Source organism: Sceloporus occidentalis, unplaced genomic scaffold (assembly GCF_023333645.1).
Source record: "Sceloporus occidentalis isolate IW3139 unplaced genomic scaffold, rSceOcc1.0.p SCAF_7, whole genome shotgun sequence".
Taxonomy (NCBI): domain Eukaryota; kingdom Metazoa; phylum Chordata; class Lepidosauria; order Squamata; family Phrynosomatidae; genus Sceloporus; species Sceloporus occidentalis.
In genome coordinates, this window is record NW_028316987.1 from 7,838,093 (window position 1) to 7,860,098 (window position 22,006).

The 22,006-nt window shown below is 41.1% G+C and overlaps 1 protein-coding gene across 4 annotated transcripts in view; it reads right to left on the reverse strand.

Moving 5' to 3' along the window:
• The window catches only part of LOC149309111 (signal transducer and activator of transcription 5B), a 79,905-nt gene that overhangs the window by 5,905 nt on the left and 51,994 nt on the right, over positions 1-22,006 (reverse strand). For 3 of the 4 annotated variants that reach the window (XM_089531813.1, XM_089531810.1, XM_089531812.1), the window contains 15 exons: positions 18,706-18,843; positions 16,636-16,792; positions 16,397-16,486; positions 14,899-15,073; positions 14,406-14,536; positions 14,112-14,263; positions 11,393-11,548; positions 10,117-10,296; positions 9,254-9,341; positions 8,386-8,808; positions 6,562-6,656; positions 6,317-6,447; positions 5,888-6,043; positions 3,665-3,716; positions 2,608-2,715 (listed from right to left, as the gene is read on the reverse strand). In XM_089531813.1, coding sequence (XP_089387939.1) covers positions 2,608-2,715; positions 3,665-3,716; positions 5,888-6,043; positions 6,317-6,447; positions 6,562-6,656; positions 8,386-8,808; positions 9,254-9,341; positions 10,117-10,296; positions 11,393-11,548; positions 14,112-14,263; positions 14,406-14,536; positions 14,899-15,073; positions 16,397-16,486; positions 16,636-16,792; positions 18,706-18,833 — 2,222 coding nt within the window. In that variant the 5' untranslated portion in view covers positions 18,834-18,843. Of the gene's footprint in view, positions 1-2,607; positions 2,716-3,664; positions 3,717-5,887; positions 6,044-6,316; positions 6,448-6,561; positions 6,657-8,385; positions 8,809-9,253; positions 9,342-10,116; positions 10,297-11,392; positions 11,549-14,111; positions 14,264-14,405; positions 14,537-14,898; positions 15,074-16,396; positions 16,487-16,635; positions 16,793-18,705; positions 18,847-22,006 lie in introns of all 4 variants that reach the window. The other variant, XM_089531811.1, reaches the window with a different exon arrangement.

Sequence of the window (22,006 nt, forward strand, 5' to 3'; positions counted from 1 at the left end):
GTACCGCTTCACTAAGTCATACAACTCCCTGAGTGAACACTGGACCACCAAATGTCGCTCAGTTTGCTCCTCCTCACAGGTTTTTTTTTATGAAGATTCAATAGGGAGGAGAGCTGTGTAAACCCCTTTGAGCTCAGTGGAGGAAAAATGGTGTGTGTGTGTACGTACACACACACACACACACAATAAATGCATAAAAAGTTAAATTGTTTGACAAAAGCATGACAATGCTTCTCCAGAATCCCTAGTATTTATATCTTTTTGAGAGGATTCCTTTCATAATATTTTACATTTGCTTTATAACTTGGTCTTCACCAGTTATCTCATCTCATAAAGCACTTATACTAGCTAGTCTTTTATTTTTTAACTTTGTGTCTTCCTTTATTATTTAGGTAGAATTAACTTTAGGTAATTAAAAGAACTAAGTAGAAAGCTAAAGTTATGGAAACATGTAGGTAAGCATGTCCTGAAGAGCTAAAGGCCTGTACCACTTCAGTCTGCTGCTTGGCTGGAATAGAGGTGGGAAGAGGATGAAATGTTTAAAATGTTTATCTACTTTGAAATAACTCCCTGCAAAGCTATTTTAGTAGGGATCTGAGTGTGCTAGAAGCCTTTTCCTTCATTTGTTATTTATATGGGGAAATATGACAAAGCCCTACACTGATGCTGCTCAAGCATGCCCCTGTGGTATATTTGGAACCATACGGGTCAACAGACCAGATGTTTTCTTTTGTTCTATAATATGTATTCAAAATGTAATCTCTTTTGTACAATGCTTCGACCAGCTAGAACTCACCAGAGCCTTTACAATACAAATGTAGGTGCAAAAATAGGGAGGGTTTGACCACTAAGTAGGTTTTTTTTCAAATTGTTGGCTGGACCAATGGCAACAGAAAATAGAGAACATCACATGACCAGAGAAGACATAACTATTCTCTGCAAAGCAGCTACCTTTTCCTAAATTCAGGATTCAATAAAACAGAGCCTCTGCAGACCTCTGTGCTCAATGTGGAAAAGTCTCAGATGCTGCCAGTTGTATGATGATGTTTGAAGATGTGGAGCTTCTATGTGCACCCATGTCTTCACCACCCATGTAGCACTCTAGAGTTAAGCTCTCCATGCGTTCAAGTGAACAACTGAACAAGGCATAAGAGTAATACTAATAATACTTAATCAGAGGCCAAGATGCTCTCTCTGAGACCATCCTTTCTGCAAGGAACTGAATATATACTCTGAAACATAGGACACTACTCACGGAAGCAACATGTAAATAATTTAGATGGTTTCTCTTGATTTTATCTGGAATTCTTTGCATATGATTGTTAACATCCTTTGTTTTCTCTCTTTCTCCTAATTAAAAAAAAATAGGAGATTTGGTTCTGTTATTTTAATAAGGGAATTTCTAGTTAACCCTTTCCCATGTGATGGATTGCCTGGCTGCAACATTACTATTTGTACTTTTAGGAGGCTCACAAGATTTCTGTTAGGCTTCTGGGTTTGGTAAAATTCAAGTTGCCTTTTTTCAAATTGGTTCCTACAGATGAGCTGAAAGAGAGGATTTTTAGTAGTATGGCTTAGAACTCTGTAAGCAGCTTGATAGAATAGGGAAAGTCATGGGGTTCATCCGGATGGGGGTCAGCCTAACAGTAATTCTGGGGGAGAAGATGCATGCTTCATAAAGAAGAAAGTCTGAGAGTAAGGGAAAGAATCCCTTCTTCCAGACATGCTTCATAAAGAGGAAAGTCAGAGTGGGGGAAAGAATCCCTTCTTGTAGACCCTTAATAGAGGAGCATTCAAAAACAGTACAAGCCATTTTGCCACTGCAGGACTGTACAATCTTATTGCTGCTTCATGTGCAGCAGCAACATATTAGCAGTTAGTTAGCAAGGAAACTGGGTTTTTTGTTATGTTTTTCTCTGTCTATTCCTAAGTAACTTAATCCAATCTACACTGGATGGCAAGAAAGCTTCAGGTTCTTGGTTCACATCCAGGGAGCCAAAGTTGAGAGCTGGAAGTTATATAATGCTCACATATGGGCAGCCTGCAGAGATCTTCCATATTTTCTGTTACAGACACCCAGGTTCCAGAAATGCCACCCTCTCACTGCAAGCTTGCTTCTCAGCAGAAGGGAACAGGAACTGTGATGGATGGAGGCACATGAATATTACTCTTCCCACATACCATCGATCCATGCAAATTGTGCCTCTCTCTAGTCTAACAAACAGAAGATTTGGCAGATTGCTGAGGAAATGCAACTGTGATGCTGAGGACAACATGGAATGGGGGGAGGGAGCATCCCTGTGCATCATTCTTCACCTACAACTGTACTTCCTGCAGCTTACCAAACAACTGTTTGATGGACTAGGTAGAGCATAAGTTACTGGGAAGACAGTGTACATTTGTGAGTTATCCCTGCATATAATCCTCCCCATTACTTGCACCGTGACCCAACTGATGCAAGAAAAAATGGAAAGTATGCACTGGAGACAAAGTGTTTGTCCTTTTCTGGTTTAAGAGCAGGTAAGCAGCAATCAATGGAATAATAAAGTGAAAGCCCATAAGACCTGCTTAATCTCCAAGTCTAGCCCACTGCAACAGCTTACTTACTTCTGTGGATACATGTTGTAGTGGGATTGAGGACAAACAGCTGGGGATGAAGCTTGTTCCATGTAGGTAGTCCCTCCACCTGCAGAGTCCCCAGATGTGGTGGCAAACCTGCAAAAGATGGGTTAGAAGTGAAATCAAGTACTCCCAGAGACTCCTTCTTTGTCTGCCACATCCCCCAAGATACATCACGGAGGCACTTGAGGGATGTAAAAGAGGACCACCTCTGTGTACCAGTTTCCATCACAGCAACATGGTATCCAGCTTTTTTTCAGCAGTAAGAGCAGCAATATTTGTCTTGAGTGGGCCTGTACAGACCGGCCTGAAAGGCCGACCTGGGGGTAGAGTCAGGGCGGAGCGTCCACATGACACCTGCCCCAGCTCCGCCCCCAGGGAGCCATGACGCCACACGCTGCTTTACATGACGCATGGTGTCATGACGCTTCTCCGGCGCTGCGTCCATACAACACAATGCCAAATTAGTGCCATACAGCCAAAGCAGCTATGGCATCCTTTCCAAAACGTCAAAAGGAACAGCTTTTTGCGGCTCTTTTTTGCGCACTGGAAATGTCAGATCGAGGCTGCAGCGTGAGGCTGCTGCAGCCCTGATCCTGCTGAAAAGGAGGTGGCCTGAAGAACCCTATCATTTTGTGGAAAGTCTGGATATATATTTAGCAAGCAAACAAAATACATTTGTCCTAAGGACCTACTGTCCCTACCTACTATGGGAAAGCCTAACACTATTCATACCAGGTGGTCCATTGCAATCTGTATAGTCTCACTAATGGATCTATTCATGTTTAGGGAAATTATTTGATTCCTCCATTCCAGAACTGAGAAGATCCCCCATGGCTCTGCATGGAGCAAAGCAACCTAAATTCATTTCTCCCACAACAGGAAGTTGGTTTAGCATACAGCAGAGATAGAGGAGGCAAAACGAGCCAAAGCACAGTTTGAAGAGACACCTGCTCCCCTCTATGTCAGAATAATAAAGTCCCTGCTTCATCAGTCTTATAAAAACCCAACTACCACCCTCCTCCTCTTTTTCCAAGACACTCACTCTGGCACAACTTGCTTGATCTGTGGCTTCACATATCCATCCACAGCCTTTGCTGCAAAACAAAGAGGGAGGAGAGATCATTGAATTATTGCATAAGGCATTGTGAGCTGTCTGCTCCACAATCTCTGCATTGGAGTACACAGACAAACACTGTCCCTGTTGAGTCATAAATGGGGAAACCCTTTAGATCATGGAGGGGAACTGATTATACTTCACATTAACTTGCCATCCAACTAAGGATAGGTAAATCAGTCTAATCCTGGTTTGTTTTGCATCTCTTCATTCTTAAGTCTGTTCTGCACTACTTCCTCATTAATCTGCTGTTTTTAAAAATTTGCATTAAAATTTGTATTTAAAGAGATGTTTTTAAAAAGCATTTTCTTAGAACTCAAACATTCCTGAATATAAGGTAAAGTAAAAGGCTTTCATGGCTGGCATCCATAGGTTTTTTTGGGCTATGTGCCCATGTTCTAGAATATATTTTATATGTATTCTGGAATAAACCCTTCTAGAACATGGCCACATGGCCCAAAAAACCCACAAAAACTATTCCTGAATACATGTTATTGTAAGATGTATTTTCATATACATTTAAGTACCTTTTTCTGAGCTGAGGAATTTGTTCTCTGAACAAAATTCAGAGAAGTACAAAATTTACAGGATGATCATGTTTTATGGAGAGCCAGCATGACATAGTGATTTGCGTGTTGGACTAGGACTCTGGAGACCAGGGTTTGAATCCCATCTCAGCCATGGAAACTCACTGGGTGACCTTGGGCAAGTCACTCTCTCAGCCTCAGAGGAAAGCAGTGGTGAACTCCCTTTGCTGAAACTTGCCTAGAAAACCCCATGCCAGGTTCACCAACTTAGGGTTGCCATAAGTTGGAAACTACTTGAAGGAACACAACAACAATTACAACAAGACGTTTCAGTCCGTACTGGGTGGTTTTGGTCAACTGCAAATTGTAGGCCAACCAAAATCATAGATCTTTCCTCTGAGAACCAGTGTGATATAGTGCTTTGAGTGTTGGATTAGGAAACTGGGAGGCCAGGGTCTGGAATCCCTGTTTGGTCATGGAAACCCACTCGGTGACCTTGAGCAAGTCACAAACTCTCAGAAAATGCTACTTTCACTGAGATTTTCAAATCAAACAAAATTCTTTCTTTTCTATTCCAATTTCTGACCAGGTAATTAGAAACAACTTGTGCTCACCCACTGACCACCAAGAAAACTATTCATTTTCACCTCCAACTTATTAGAATCTAAGCATTTCAAATCTAGCTGCTATAGCCACTTTGTTCTCCCTTGCCTTTGACATTTTCACATCTCTGTGGGGAGTAATTTTTTTATCTACTTTAGGCATTTCCCCTTATGGCTTAATACTTATAATTCTGTCTAGCTTCAGTTTCAAAGTTTACCAACTGCTACTGATCATTATGTGGATTCTATCTAAGAATCTAAGAATCAGTCAGCTATCTATCATAGAATAATGTGTCACATTCCAAGCAGTGTTACTTTTTGTAATTGTTATATTGTGACCCTATCTATGGCAGTTTCATCCGGATGTTTTGTCTGTTCAACAAGAATTGCTCCCAGAGCTGCTATCACTCCTGAAACCACAGCTGTTTTCTTTTAATAACAAATTTTGCCTCTTGTCATTATTACTACTTCAGTTTCACTGTTTACCAAGTGTTATTGGCTAGAATAGTTTTGGAGCACCTGTGATTCAGATTCTATCCAAGGATCTAGGTATCAGTGAGGTATTGTTACACAATGTGCAATGTTCCAGCCTACTGGGATTCTGTCTATAGCAATTTCATTTAGATGTTCTGTCATTTCATTTATATGTCATTGTTGCTGTTATTTCTACTACTATTATTATTAAACTTTATTTATATATCACACACATACCCAAGATGGGCATAGTGAAGACATACCAAAGATCAACCTTAAAAGGAATTAAACCAGCAATAACACAATTGCACATCCTGAATGAAAAATTTTACCTTAACAACAATGCCACAAAGATTATGTGATTGCTAGAGAATAGGAATTGCTGTTGAATGTAACTACTGCTCAGATCACTGTACCTGAGATCTACATGTGTCCATGTGCATTTAGCCATGAGAATGGGAAATATTACTGTGATATTACTTGTTTTGGAATGCAATATGGAATGGAGTATAGCTGGACAGATCAGTTTCCGGGTGATTCAAACTTACCAAGGACTGGCATGTAGTATTTGGAGAAGACCTCTTCTTTGGGCCTCTCAGGATACACAAAAAGGAGATAGGGGAGATCTCCAAGACGGTCTGCTAGGGACCGGATGGAGAAGTCACGGGTGGTGAAGGGCATCAGGTTCCAGAACATTCTGTCAGCTGTAAAATCCAACGGTACCATAATATAGCAGTGAGAAACAACAAACAGCTCTGCATGCAACTAGGAAAATAAATATACAATATGTTTACAACAGAAGTAATACTTGCAGGAACAAGGACTAAACCCTCAGCAACAAGTGAGTAAAAGATGTGTACTGCTTATGTTAAAACAACCCAATCCCCCACTTGCCTTGCCTAGAAAGTTCAGATTTAACACTTTCAGAAATGTTAAGGACAGAACGCAACACTTCTTCTGCCAAATAAGGTACTCACTATTATCAAACTTCCAGGCAATTGTGATACCACCAATTTCAGAGTCACTGAACCTGAGGAGGAAAGTTCCATCTGGCTTGTTGATTAATAAATCATGGGCCTGCTGCTTGTTGACAAAACCTAGAATAGCCCTGAAGAGAGATGGAAAGAGAAGGACATCAGGCTGCAAAAATTTAAGGCAGGTAGCATAGCTAGGAAACCCAGCTAATGCAACAATGGATATAAGAATATGCAGGGAATCTCACCCGTCATTCCAGTGAGGCTTCAAGTGCTTCTTTAGGACCTCCATCACTCCATCAAACCACTGCCAGAATGTATAATTTCGCCCTGGAAGGTTCTCCTAGTTAAACAGAAAGCGAGCCCAACATTTCAGTCTATATCTCACTCTGCAGTCCATTGAAAGCAGCTGGTATATTTATATGTCCTCTGATGGGTTTACAAAAAGTACTTACTGACAAACTGGCAAAGTTCAGAGAAATATCAATTAATCACAAACTCAACATGCAATCTGTAAGTCAACCTATCTCTGATTTCCAACTGGATGAAACCAATAGCAAGAACTATCTCTGTGGATTTGAACAAGATGTCATGGGAAATTTTCCAAGGAGCTGAATAATTTGTCTGTGGAGTTAAGGCAAATTTATATAGTTGTACCTTGCTATCTGCAAGGGATCCATTTCAGACCCCCACAGGAACAGCAAAAAACACAAGACCTTAAGCCTCGTTCTTCTCAAAGAGCACACATGCACAACGTTTCTGAATGAGCTGGGTCACATTTTCAAACTAGGTCTGAATCACTGTGTTGGAAAGGCTTTGCAAGTGGTGCTGGCAAAGCTCAAAATGCTGATATTACAAACGACAATTCAATCTAATTCAATAAAAAATTAAATGGGCATGTCAAATCATATTTGAAGAAAAACTTCACACAGCCAATTCTCTGCAAGCATACTTTAAGAGGCTGCCTTGAAAGCAAAGAGTATCAAAGCAACTGGAGAGTTGGAGTGGCATGATTAAGAGAATGAGTTATGACGTTAGAAGCAAGACTTCAAATCTCAGTTTGACCAAGAAGTTTGTTGGAAGACATTAGGCAAGCAACTACTTCTAACTCAGCCTTTTTGTCTGTATTATTGGGGGTAGGTGAGTGTTAATACAATTTATCCTATTCATCACAATTGCTAAGATAATGCATACAAAATTATTTGTTTCTATATTCAAAGCTAGAAGCTTTTGTGTTTTTTAAAATACAGCATGAGGACAATGATGATGATGATCTCTTAGTGTAACACTTCATTGTCAAAATCTCAACTTCCTCCTTCCCACATTACCTCAAAAGGATCACTATTATTCCCTTTACAGATTAGGAACTGAGAAAGTGAGACTTGGAAAAGGTTGCCATGGGAAACCAAGGCTTAGCAGAAATACAATCTAAGGTTTCTTAGATCCAGGGCCAGTGTAGCATAGATAAAGAATAAGAGGCAAACTACAGCTGTGGAGATAGGAAAGCTTTACAGGCCAGGTTACTTTCTGGTCTCTTCACTCTTCCCAACCTGGTGGTCTCCTGATGTTTTGAACCATAGTTCCATCAGCCTGAGCAACCATGAACAACAATTGTGGAATCATGGAAACTGAAGGCTAAAACAGGCTGAAAGGGAATTTTCTAGGTTAGAAAGGGCAACATGTTGGGAAAAGGAATTCTAGTTGTTAGCCAATTGTCTACAGGCACATCATCTTAAAACAGCTCAGTGGTTAAGACTCTGACTGACAATTGCAAGATCAGCAGGTCAGCAGTTCAAGCCCAAGTGCCACGTGATGCCAGGAGCTCCGATCACTAGTTCCAGCTTCTGCCAACCTAGCAGTTCAAAAGCATGTAAAAGTACAAGTAGATAAATAGGTACCCCTTCAGTGGGAAGGTATTGGTGTTCTGTGAAGTCATGCTGGCCATATGGTCACAGAGTTGTCTTTGACAATGATGGCTCTTTGGCTTAGTAATGGACATGAGCACCACTTCTCAGCCCTCATAGTTGGACATGACTAGACAATCATTACCTTTTAGCTTTACAGCATCTTACCCTATTGAACTGAGCCCAGGAGACAGCCATGTTGTTGTAGTCTTCTAAATGGTTGCTGTTGCTATTGAAGAGCTTCTGAGCCAGGAAGAGAAGGTTCTCTTTGGTGAGCCCTCGGCTGCTCTGGACTTCAGACTTGAATTTCATGTTCAGGGCCTCACAGAGTTGTGACCACATCACTTTGTCAGGCACAGCAAAGGGCACACGACCTGGCTCTGCAAAAGCATTGTCCCACAGCACTGTGGCAGTGGCATTGTTGTCCTGACTGCCATGCACAATCACCACTACAGGCAAAGACAATGTCTTCACCTGGAACACTAGCTCATTGCCACCAACACTGAACTGAGATTCGAAGAGGATGGTGAACTTCTCCTCAGTCACTGACTCAGCACCACGTCGATCTGAGCGCTTGATCCGCTTCAAGGACTAAAGAAGGGTGGGATGGGGGAGGCAGACAAAGGAAAAATAAAGACACACATGCTATCAAAAGCATAGAAACAATATGAATGGAGAAATGGAGGGAGAATTACAGACATAAGATATCCAGTGTGGCAGATTTGTCGAGGGGAATAAATTTAGCATAATTTGGTCTTTCCAAAGAGTTCTTCAGAACCCACATTTTGAGATTTTCATTACAGATTCTATTAGCAGAGAAATAAGGAAAGATACAAGCATTTTTCTCTGCAACACTATAAGACATTAAAAACTCTATCCTACTATACTTTTAGGAAATGTTTCCTGGCCACCAAATATGTCTATGCCTTCTCTGAAAACCAGTACAGGAGTATTACTAACATTTTTAAACATTAAACAATAGGGGGATATGGAATTGGAAAGATGGGTCAGGAGTTAGTGTAGGCATTTCTCTCACCATGTTGCGAAAATGAGCACTCAGTGTTCCAGTCGCCTGGTGATATTCCATCACACAGCAGTTGTTCAAAATATCACCACTGCTCTCACTGTCAAAAGAAAACAATTGTGGTTTGGCGAATACAAGCACTGCATCATGGACAACTTATTATGTTCCCATGGACATGGTTTAGTTGTTCACTATGGGGATACTAGTGATGTGACTCGAACTAGTAGAGAATGCAAATTTTTGCAACTGTAATAGTTAATGTAATTCTAGTTTTAAAAAATAACAAGCTTTTGTTTAAACTAGAATTGAATTAACTATTAGAATGAAATGAATAAACACAATACATACATAAACACACATATTAAAAAGGCCACAACTGGGTGATCACTTTTTCCCTTGTGGTCTTTTTGCCAGCCTTGGAGTTAGCTGCTGTCATGTCATGAAACGTCCACCAACATTCCATCTTCTCTGGAGAAAGCTGTTAGTACACAGTGTACTACTGTACAGGGCATGAAGGGTCTACTTGGCATGAAAACTAGGGAGCATGTGGCAAGGTAGCAGTTATGTAAAGAAGCTTTAAAAGTTCTGAGGACTGAAGACTAGGGTGAAATTCATGCCTTCCTGCATCTTAGCTCCTTTACCTCTTGCAAAAAACAGGAAAAAACATCCATTCTTATATCATTCCTGTACACTGTTTTCCAATGTGATTACTAGCTTCTCTGATTACTTATTTAGCAGAATTCAAGTGCATGTTTCTGTGTGCAGTTCCACCCCTTTTCTCTTCATGGCTTAGGGAATGGTGAATCCCTCCCCTTGCTTTCTTTGCCATATCCCTTTGTTTCTTTGACATATGTGGCATGTAAGATCATACATACTTGCGGGTGCTCTCATTCTTCAGAAGGGCTTTGGCCTGCTGCTCGCTTATGATGGTGGCCTTCACCTGAGGGGGATTCATGTGAACATTCAACTTTCCACCAACTAACAGCCGTACTGTGGCTGCAAACTTTGTCTGGGTTTTCAGAACTTGAGGAGGCTGCTTTTCAATTATGAAAGTGCTGTAAGAAGAGGGCAGTAAACAAAAGGAGTTGTTGCTTATACATAAAGGCAAGATATTCATGGGCAATTCTTGACGTGACTAGTTTTACTAATTAGTATGTACAAAGTCTCCATTGTACTTTTGAAAAGAGTTGAGATTCATTGCAGGGAAAACAAAAATCATCCCTTGGCATAATGCAAGGAAAGAAGATTTGCCATTCACCCAATATAGAACTTCAGAAAGTTACTTTTTTGGACTACATCTTCCAGACTCCCCCAGCCTGCATGACCAGTCAAAATTCTATGAGATGCATTAAAAAATTCTTTTCCAAGAGTTGGACTTTGAACCTCCAGCTGCTATTTCTGACATATTTTTATTTGATATATATTACTTGGCCATGATGCTAGGGTGGTGGATCAGGGAAATATAGTCTGAAATGTAACTGGTTTCAAGCTCTAGCCCAAAGTCAATATCATAAGGACTCTTAATTTATGCGCCTTCATGTTGCCTGTTGCCCTGGTATTCCTTGGCAGTCTCTCTTCCAAGTAGTAGCCAGGCCTTAGTTTGCTTAGCTTCCGCAATTAGATTGCATCTAGTGCCTTTAGAGTATTTAGGCACGGCTGCTGGAATGGTCTGTTATGGTGTACAACTTTATACATATACTTAGCCACATAGCAGAGCCACTAGGAAGCCTTGTTAATGAACTGAGAAGATTGTAATGGGAATCTGCAAAAGTGTTGTGTTGCACACCAGCACTCCCTAGTCTATGTCTCAAAGCACAACTGATGCACATCAGCTATTCTGCATATTAAAATAGCTCCCCTACATAGCAACATAACAGCAGCCTTTTACTGCACATGGACATTATGGAATTTCCCAATTCTAATTTCTTCAGATGTAAATTCTCAACAGGGTTCTGGCCAACATTTTTGCAAATTAATGAGAAGTTCATAGTAAAAGAGGCAAATCCCAAAATTTTAGAGACTGTATCTTTCTTGTTCTATAATAGATACATGGGCTGCAATAGAATCAAACAAATCATTAATGCCACACTAAAAAAAACCCTGCCCTTCTTTCTGAAAATATGTCTCTTCTCAACACAACAATCTAATTACCTTGTGACCAGAGCAGAAATGACGTCTGTAACAGTGGCATTGAGGTCTGCCAGCATCTCCTCAATGGGCCCAGGGATAGGGAGCTGCTGACAGAGGTGTTCAGCACGTCGTACTTGCTGACGATTCTGGCAGATGATCTCAGCCAGCTTCTCACACCTTGAGAAAGAAGAAGCAGTTTAGGGAGGAAGAAGTAAGGCAAGAAGCCATAGATCAGATGAATCCAATCCAGAAATCACTTCCCAGTGATCTCCAGGTAGCTGCCAAATTATTCCAGTTATATCCTTGCTTTGGACACTTGGGCATATGCTGTAGGTCCACCACCACCACTATCAAAGCAGGAACTGAGAAGAGTGACTCCAACCAATTGCTACTGCAACCTAGACAGCCAAGCATTGTGCCAGAGTTTCCCAAAATTGTGAACCCCCCTGGGTCCATGAACCCAAAAAGTAAAAAGGTGTTCCCTTCCTCTCCATAGTTCAGTCTCATCTGTATGCATTTATTTATTAAAAAATATGTATATCTTTCCCTATAGCATGGGATCTCAGGGTAGTGTACAAGTACAATCAATTTGCACAGTTTAAAACAATTTAAAATGTAAACATACAAAAAGCATATTAAACAATTTTAACAAGTTTTTAAAAGATTGGAAAAGTTTTAAAAATTCAAAAGTATGCACATGAACATTTTGGAAGACATTAATTTGGTTCCAAAGGTTTTAATATAAAGCCACATTTTAACTTGGTGACAGAATGAAGTGAGTGTCAGTGCCAGCTAGGGTGAGCATTCTATAACTGGGGGCACACAGCAAAGAAGGTCCTCTTCTATGTTCTCCAACAGTGTGTGGATCCCACTGATGGGAAACAAAGGGATCCCCCTTCAGCCCTGAGGCAGGCTCATATGATTTAAGCCACAATCTGACAGTTTTAAATTATGTGCCACAAAGGGTGGAAATTCATACTGCACATCCATCTCATGCCTAGCATGGACAGAAATGAAGAAATAAGTAGTTTACTGGGGGAAGGACATTAGTTGGGAGGCAAGGTGTTCAATTCCAGACCAGAATTGAAGTGTCCTTACCCTTCAATCCACCTTCTCCAACTGTTTTGGATATTTGCTCCCAGCATTCCTGAATACTGGCCATGCTAGCTGGGCCTGATGGGTTATGGAGTCTCAAACATTTGTAGGGCACTAGGATCCAAAACACACAGCAGAAATAATCCAGTTTGAGACCACTTTAACTACCTTGATTCAGTGCTAGGTAATCCTGGGAATTGTAGTTTACTGTGGCACCAAAGCTCTGATAGAGGCGGCTAAATGTCTTGCAATACTACAGTTCCCAGAAATCCCTAGCATTGAGCCAGGGCATTTAAACCAGTCTCAAACTGGATTATTTCTGCAGTGTGTTTTAGACCATTGTTGGCAAAAGCTGCCTTACTTACTTTGCTTGCTACTGTATGCTCTTCAGGAGCCATGCATACAAGGTATACCTGCATTGATGAAGACATGGAAAAAGATTGCCTGGGAATAACCATATGCATGACCTCGAATAAAATGTCAACAAGGCTATTGACACAGAATTCATCAAGGTCAATCAATTAAATGCCCCTGAAAAGTTCTGGAATATAATTAATCCAAGAAGTACATCACCCACATGTGAAAACATAGATATTATTTTCATGAGATTCATAAAATATCATGGAAACTAAGCTGTCCTGAGATTAGTTTTAAAGGGACAGTTTTAGCATGAATTTGGGAAAAGACAAAACAAAACCTCCAGACTGAGCTCAACTAGAAAGTGTGTTGTGTAGCAGACTGGTGGTTGGCACACCAGTGGAATTTTTAGTCTGCCCCAGACTCCAATATAGAGATGTATTTTGTCTTGGATGAATCAAGCGCTAAAGAACTTCAGATAGCTCAGGGTGTCTTTACAGATTACTGCTACTGGTGGTGAACTCATGCCATTCCCAGGCTGTGAAATGTTTTTAAAATTGACATGATATAAAGAACTTTGCACATTTCCAAATTCTCAGGTCTACAAAAACTTTAAAGTAGAGAGTAAGTAAGAGTAGGGTTTTAGGATGAAAATACCCTCCAGGCCTCAAATCAAGTTGACATTTTAAAAAACATTGGAGGGTTTCAGGGGGCTTCAAGGGCTGCAAAAACGGGGGCCCAGGGTTACATGAGATCCATGGGCTGCATGGCCATCTCTGCTTTAATGTGGCCTGCACCTGAGCTGGGATCAGGACTGTGTATATCCTGCAAAAGTATAAACTGTTACAAATTACTAGGCATCTCAGCTTCCCTTCCTTTATAAAATATGTTTTTCATTCATTATGGCTTCAATAATGTTTTGAAATGATCTGATCAATCAGACGGCTGGCTAAATGACAGCCCCACTGGACTGAGATTTAGCCCTTTATGTAGCCACTGCCTGGCTTCCATATTTCATCTTTTCTTGTTAAAAAAATCAGGATTTTTTTCAGATTGAATTTTGATTCAGTTTTGGCAAGGAGTACACACAGCACAGTATAGTGTTACTCAATGGAAAGGCACTCCTCACATGCCCAAGAGAACTACTGTATGTTCTTGATTCTTACTATCTATTTCCAAGATGAATGCCTTCATTCACCATCATTTACTAAATGAATGAGACTGGCAGAATGAGACCTCCTCCTCCATTTCCACTTTCATTTCCTCCCTCTTTCCCACTATAATTTACCAGGTTTGCAGGCCATCCAAAGGCCCTTCAGGAGGTCCACCATTTCCTGCCAGCTGTTGCCTCCTTTTCCACTGGATAAGTTCATCATCCAGGATGATTGTCTGCTGCTTGCGAAGTAGGGCCAATGTTTGTTGGTGCTTTTCCGCCAGCTCCTAAGGGAGAGAAGGAAGAAGATGAAGAAATGTGCATATGATCAGGAGCACAGTGTCAGGGCAGAGGGAATAAATTAAGGAAGGAAGAAGGGTTGATTGGTTGGCTGGGACTATAGTGTATAACTTGGATGTCTGTACTCACCACACGATACTGCTGCAACGTCTGTGCCTCCCGGTGCAGCCAAGCTTCCAAGGATGCCTTCTTCTGCTGCAAAGTAGGCTCACGAGCCATCCGCTCCTGGGGGTTTAGCTGGGCAAGCTGAGTAAGTTGGGCTGGGAGAGGGAAGAAGAAAGTGTTACCTTCCTGGGTCACCTTCATAATCCATGACAATTACTTCATAAACCATGACAGAAAGGGAGGCATCACATCCAGTCTTCTCAGCTGCTTTTCAATGTTGCTGAAAAATCATCTTAGGAACACAGGAGGTGATACCCTCTTAAATCATTTAACTAAGAATGGTTCACTCTACAATGACTAGCAAGGTCTCTCCATCATTTCAGACAGACATTTTTTCAAGCCCTGTCTGGAAATGCCATGCTCAGCTTTTACCAATGAGCCCTACCTTGGCTTAGCCAAAGTCAGTGTCCAACCTGGGGGAACAACACATAACTCCTGCTCCTCTCTACACATGTACCTTGTAGACGAAGGCTCTCTTGGTACTGGATGATGAAGTATTCCTGTGTCTGTTGAAGCTTCTTCAGCTGGTTCTCAGTGTCTTGGGTGACCAAACGAAGCTCCTCGAAGGTCTGATTGATCTGTAGGTGCTTCTGAGACAGGGCATCAGCTAGACTGCTAGCTGGGGAGGGGCTCTGCACATGTGGCAGCAGGGAAAGAAAAATAATTGGAGGTCACTGCTGTGAGGCTTTTGTCCCTTTATCCCATTATTTTTCCACCAGGTGTGAGGTTCTGCCTAAACCTCCACTGCCACCAAATGTAAGGACTACCACAAATCTCACTGCAGTCACAAAGAATGTGGGCTTTCCCTTGTCTCCAGCTCTGCCACCTGTTAAGAACCTCTCCTTCTGCTGTGGCCACCAACTGTAGGGACCTCCTAGCTGCCTTCACGTTACCTGGGTGAACTATTAGGCAACTTATATCCTCACTGAACACTATCCCTCCATATCTACTGCTGACGCCACAGACACTGTGTCTAACTCCAAGTGTTATCATATATAGTATTCCTGGAGGAAACAATGCTTTAATAACAGAACACAACAAAGCAAGATATCATTATCTCTTCTATTTTAATGTTGTTTCTACCTCATTTTCTGTTGCATTCATTGGCTCCTGGTTCCTATATACAGTCCCTCCAAGTCCACAGACTTGAGATCCATGGACTTGAAAATCTGCAGGGGGTGATCATCATTAACATCAATGGGGTGTGTGTCCATGGCACGCCCCCTGCATGCACACACCCCATTCAAGCCTATGGGGCTTGAATATGCATGAGTTTTGGAATTCGGGGGGGGGGGGGGGAGTCTGGAACTGATCCCCACGGGTTCCAACGGCCAACTGTACATCTCTCTCTTTTTCACCCTCTATCAGTTACATATATCATTTAATATCAATACATCTGTATTATTCTATTTATTTACCCATTTATCTCTCTATATATATGCTTTCCTTCTTTTCTTGTCCTTAATATAAGTGTGTCAGTTATACATGTATACATATTTAATATATTTAAAAACATCACATATTGTCTCTTTCACTTCTCTCCTAGCTTTCTCAGACATTTAAACATCACTTATTAATTCCTATACCTGACTCTCTCATACCTAATGCCCACTCATTCACTCCACCACACCACAACTCTCTAAGCAATTATATCTACACTGTCATTCACCAAATGTCTTTCACCAGCCTTATTCAAATTCCCCCGAGACATTCCACCACTCACTTTCAACATTTCATTCTCTTAACCCCTTCTGACAGCTGCTTACCTTATTACCATAACATTGAATACTTATAACAACATTTTTCATAAAAGGTTCATGACATTACAACTGCCAAAACCACAGACACTATATATTCTATTTAATTTTTAATTTATTTAATTTCTATGCCACCTTTAAGCAATTATCCTTGCCACACCCACACGAATCTATAAGGAGGACTAAATTTTTACTCACATCTGTGGCTTCTCGCACCAGACGCTGCTCATGATAGAGGATGTGCCGAATGCAACGTACCAACTCCAGAGGGCAGTGTTCATATGTGTTCTATAGGGAAAAAGAAGAAGCACCCTGAGTTTTCAGGGTAGAAAGAAGCAACAAGTGGTCCCCACAGCCCATTCAATCATTAGGAATCCTAAATCCAACATTTCTCAACTGTTTTTTAAACTTCTATATTCCCAAAAACTGGAACCCACCTGCAGCTGGGTGGCATAATGACCCAGTTTGATCTTCAGAAGAAAGCCGTCCTCACCCACTTGGTGGTCTGCCTTCTTCTGCAGTTCCTGGATGAGTCCCTCCAGCAGCTGTGTGGCTTTGGCACCCTCCTGAGGATTGTCCAGGTCAATGGAGTCCCTATCGGATTAGATACAGATCAGAACTACATGCATGAGTTTCACAGAGCAACCCTTGTTTCTGCCCATGAACCCTATCCCAAAAGTTGGAGGCAGCAAATCTTGCCACTTCTAAAAGAATCAGAAACTATCCAGTAACATAAAACAAATCCATGTACACTATATGTTACACCACTCCATAGTTTCTTACAAACACTAACTTGAATTGAGAATTCAAAAATTTATAATTCCTGCATAAGCAGGCATTGAAATCATATACATTCACTCATTTTCCACCCAGTTCAATGTGCATGAAGATTTAACACTAAGAAAGGACAAATATTTTTTTTCTCAGTACCCTTCCACTTTTTCAGTATGAGAGACGTCCATATAAACAAATACTTGTTTAGTTATCTTTTGCCCATCCTCGCATAGTTCACGGAGTGGTTTGCTTTTTTAAAAAAAACAACAACTTTTCTTAAAGTTTCATCTTTTTTTAAAACATATTTTGTTTCAAATGAGGTTCACAAATGGTTTTAAAATGTTCATTCTTGGAGAGAAAAGAGTATGAAAATAAATGTCAAGTGCATTTTAGGATAGTCCTACTATTCAAATAATACTTTGTCTTTTCACAATCTGAGTGGATGAAAAAATCAAATTTGGGTAACAGGCAGTGACTTCATTCACATCAAATGATGTGAATGCTGGGATTGATTGCTGGGAAATTGTGAATGAACTGCTTGTTAGTGTACAAAACTGTGTGTTTGGTCCTTTTGCCAGAAAGGTGGCTAGAACTTGAAATGGTTTGCACTGCATACCATCTGAGCAAAGGACCTTGACTTGTTGCTCTCAATTAAGACAATATTTGTAATCTGAGGAAATATTCTGGCTTGTTTCAGAACAACAAATCAGGATTGTGCAAGAGGCAAAACATTTATGCTTTGTTTATCCACTCATACTTCTGGAAGGAGATAAGCAGGAGCAAGTGGTCTTATTGTCACTCATAGAAAGGCAGGACTCAGCAGCAATTCTTGTCTGCTGTTGTGAATACAGCAAGTGGGAAACCAGTCATTTAACTTGAAGGCTAGCTGGAAGAAGACACAGATAGCCGAGAAAATGAATTAAAGGACCCTTCCATAAGGCCTTACAAAGCTAAAAATATCTAGAATGGCAGACTGTGTCAGGAATGTTCTGAAAGAACTGTCCAACAACTGCACACTGGTTAAAGTGAGCATCTACTGTCTCCAGCAATCTCAAGATAGAATAGCTGGAAGATCCAGAAGAGAGACATGTGACTAATATAAGAATGAGCAACCAGTTAAAAATCTGGCTTGAGTTAGCAACACCTGGGAAGCACACAAAGCAGACAATTATTTTGCTTGGAAAACCAAAGCAGCTTGCCAGTCGTGGGGAATGTAGATCAATGTACATATTAACTTAAGCTACATAATTCTGACCTGGAAAGAAATTATGTTTTTCCCCTCCAAAAACTGTTCACAGTATGGGCCCTCCAATCCTGGCATTAATTTAAACATAGAAAGTAAGAATCCTTTAATCCACTGACCCCCCTTGCAACGTGTATTTGTCTGTGGAGGTTGTACCTGTAATTTGCTTTGTCAAAAAGATCATCCTCATTTCAACAAAACAACACAAAATGCAAGTGGAAGGAACCCAAACTGGACTGCAGGAGAGGAAGCCAAGGCTTAAAATGTCATTACCCCACATTAAGGTTCCAATCCAGAGAGGAGATACCACAGATATGTCTATGGGAGGGGGCTGCACACAAAATCTAATAAGATAACGTGTGATTTAGTCCCACAATGATGTAAAACAAAGGATTTGCTTCAGTCATAAATGAACTGTAATGCACCCCCACTCCTCGTTTCTCTGCAGACTGAAAATAGTCCTGAACAGTCAGGCCTCATGTTGACCTACCATGGCTGGCTCTCAATCCACTGTGAGAGGTAATGGCGGACCTCAATTGGAAAGTGCTGGCCATATAAGGCTTGCATCTGTCTCAAGGCATCCCCTTGCAGCTGTTGGGCTTGGATCCACACTGCCATAGTTCAGTACCTGCTGAAAAAAAGGCCTATTAAAAGGAAGAAATATTGTGCATATGGCTTCTAGATTGGGTTAGGCAAAGTGCAACCCAAAATTACATGGGACCTAGGGTGATTTTTATGCTCCTAAATTACATTTTATGGGCATAGGGGTCACATCTGCCATGTTTTGGGGACCTCTTGGATCATTTTAAGACTAGGAGAGGCCATTAAAAAAGAACAAGGAGGAAACAAAAAGTGACTTCCAGTCAATTTCTGGTTTTTTTAAACAGTTCTCTCATGAGCCTAGAATGGCTTTGGGGGGGGGGGTCTTAAAAGCTCCCTAGAGAGAGTTTGGGAACATATATATATATATATATGGGAGGAGAGGTGCAACCCTCCAAAGTTTCCTGAGGAGTCAATATGGCCCCCTAGTTTCCCACAGTTGCCCAAACTTGTTTTAGATTTATACACTTTCACCCTATGTTGTCTTGGACTCACCTCAGCCTCCAAAGGCTAGGAAGTTTGTTTCCTATTGTAGAATTTGTTTGATATGTTTTGCAAAAATTTCTATCAAGGAGAGCAATCAGACAAACTGGAACATGCACTGCAAGAATTATGCGTCTTTCTCCATTTTTAATTAAAAGGAAGCAACATACACATACTCAACAGTAATCTCATTCTACAAGTCTTTATCCGGTCTCTTGCCCACTGAACATACAAAGCTGATGGGCTAGTGAAGGCATCTTTAACCTAGAGGATAAAGGCTAAGCTATTTAGAGCTCTTTTAGTTTAGGAGGGAAAAAAGAACTAAAGATCAAAATATATTTTGCATTGGAACAGTCTCCTGATGGGACAATGTGTGAGCCTGACTACATGGAGGGGACTATATGATTTACTTTATGGGCGAAAAGCTACTGATAAGATAGAGATGCCAGTACCCTCAGTTGCTTAGTATACAGCAGATGGAAGGCATGCTATTTAGACAGGAAACAAGGCATACAAAGGAACAGGGAAAACACACCCAAAGCTTGCAGCAACTTCCCCAAACAAATTTAAACCACCAATCTTGCAACTAAAATTTGCAAATATTAGCCTATATATCAATTGCAAATCTTTTAGTGTATTTATTCATTCTGCAAAAGCAGCAAAGTAGTGGCATCTGTAAAACAACAAACTATATTACTAAAAGTCAAAGAAGAAAGTGCAAAGGCAAGCCCACTGTTAACCATAAAGAAAACAAAAATAATAACCATGAAGGATTTACATAAATTCAACCTAGATAACAAAGAAATCAAAATAGTTAAAGATTTCTCATACCTTGGATCAAACATTGATCAAAAAGAACAGAGACTAGTCAAGAAATCAGAACATTAGGAATGAAAGCTATAAAAGAATTAGACAAGATCCTAAAATGTAAAGATATACAACTAAAGTTAGAATTGTCCAAGCCATGTATTATCATGTACAGATGCCCCGAACAAATCTTGCCAAGAAAACACTATGGTAGCTTTGCCTTAGGGAAGGCACAACAACAATTAACAAAAAGTAGTTGTATGGCAAAAAAAAAAAAAAACCAACAAAAACTGTGACAAATCAAAGTTCTTAGTTTTTCAAGGTTCCACAAGCATTTTTTGATGTTTTTTTCTGTTAATTATATCTTTTTTTAAAAGCTAAAAGTTTTTTACAAAGTGGCTTAACACATTAAATAGTACTGTATAAACATAATTTATACCACTTTAGAAGTTTATGCAAATTTGCAAGAGTTTAGATTAAATTACCTTTGAGGTCTCTTTCAGCCATTTCTATATGAATTATGGGAGGCTGCAAAGACATCCAACCCACAAGAACATGATGACAGGATGAGTCCTGCCATTGGAATCATGAGTGCTATTTTGGGCCAGTGAGACTTCCCAACATCAGCACAGAGATGCCAACTTCTATTTTGGCCCTTGGTAACACTCATGCTTGGCAGTTTATTTTGGGATGTTGGGCATTTAAATTGGCTTGCATTGTACCAGGCACAACAAATGAAAAGCGTAGAAAGGACAGATGAGGGCAATATAGTTATAAAAAGCAAAGCTGCGGTCTTGTCACGTTTACATCTGATGCTTGACAGGCTAGATTCAGTAGCTAGAATCTTAAGAGATGATGCAACAGTTATCAAAAAGAAGGAAGTACTGTGCATGTAGAAGATCGGGGGGTGGGGTGGGGGTGGAAAATTGCCAGCCACTAAAGCACATGACATACCACTGCAAGTTCAGAAATAAATAAATAAAAGTACCTTCCATGCCAAAGGATAGCCTGGGGAAAGACCATGCTAGACTGAAGAAGTGGCATTACCCACTTCTCTCTCCACTATATTAAGGAGATGGAAAAGGGAAGTGACTCATCTCCATATAGCAGGATCCCCTTCTTTCAGCACAGTATGCATGTCCTATCTAAGCTGCACTGCTGTGAATACATTCTGCCCACTCAAATATAAAACCTGTGCTTCTGTCTCTGTACTATATTGCACAGAACAGCACTGGAAATAGTACAAAAGGTCCTAGCTACTACATGAACCTTCCTGGCCATTAAGATTATCCCCTGTAACCATGAGCCATCTGACGTAAGGCAGGTGATTACTGGAGCAGAGGCGGGATACAAACCACCGCTTTGCGGCGGTCTGCCGCCGCTGCCGGTTAGTCCGCGGGGGAGTCGGAGCCTCCATACGGTGCGACTCCCGCGCGGAGCGAAAAAGAAGCTCCAAAATGGAGCTTCTTCTTGTGTCGCGTTTGCGATGTAGCGAGGCGCCAGGGGCGCACTCGCTACGTCACAACGCCCGCGACACGTACGGACGCTCAGCGTCTAATACGTCAAGATGGCGGCGCCCATGTGGAAGGGGCGCCGCCATCTTGTACGTATAGGATACGTACTAGGGTTAGGGGGGTGCGGAAGCACCGCCCCTTCCTAACCCTAGTACGTATTCTATACGTACTAAATGGCGGTATGTATCCCGCCAGAGTCTTCTCAGTTGTGGTGCCCTTTCATGGAGAAGTTTCCCAGTCCCCCCCTCCCCCCTTTGGCATCAGCTAAAAACTGTCTACTGTCACAGAACTTTTAGTTCTAGCCTTAGACGCCATACAGACAGACATGCCAAAATAATGCTGCTTCAGGCCACTTTGGAGGTGACTGGAGTGGGGCTTTGGTGTGGC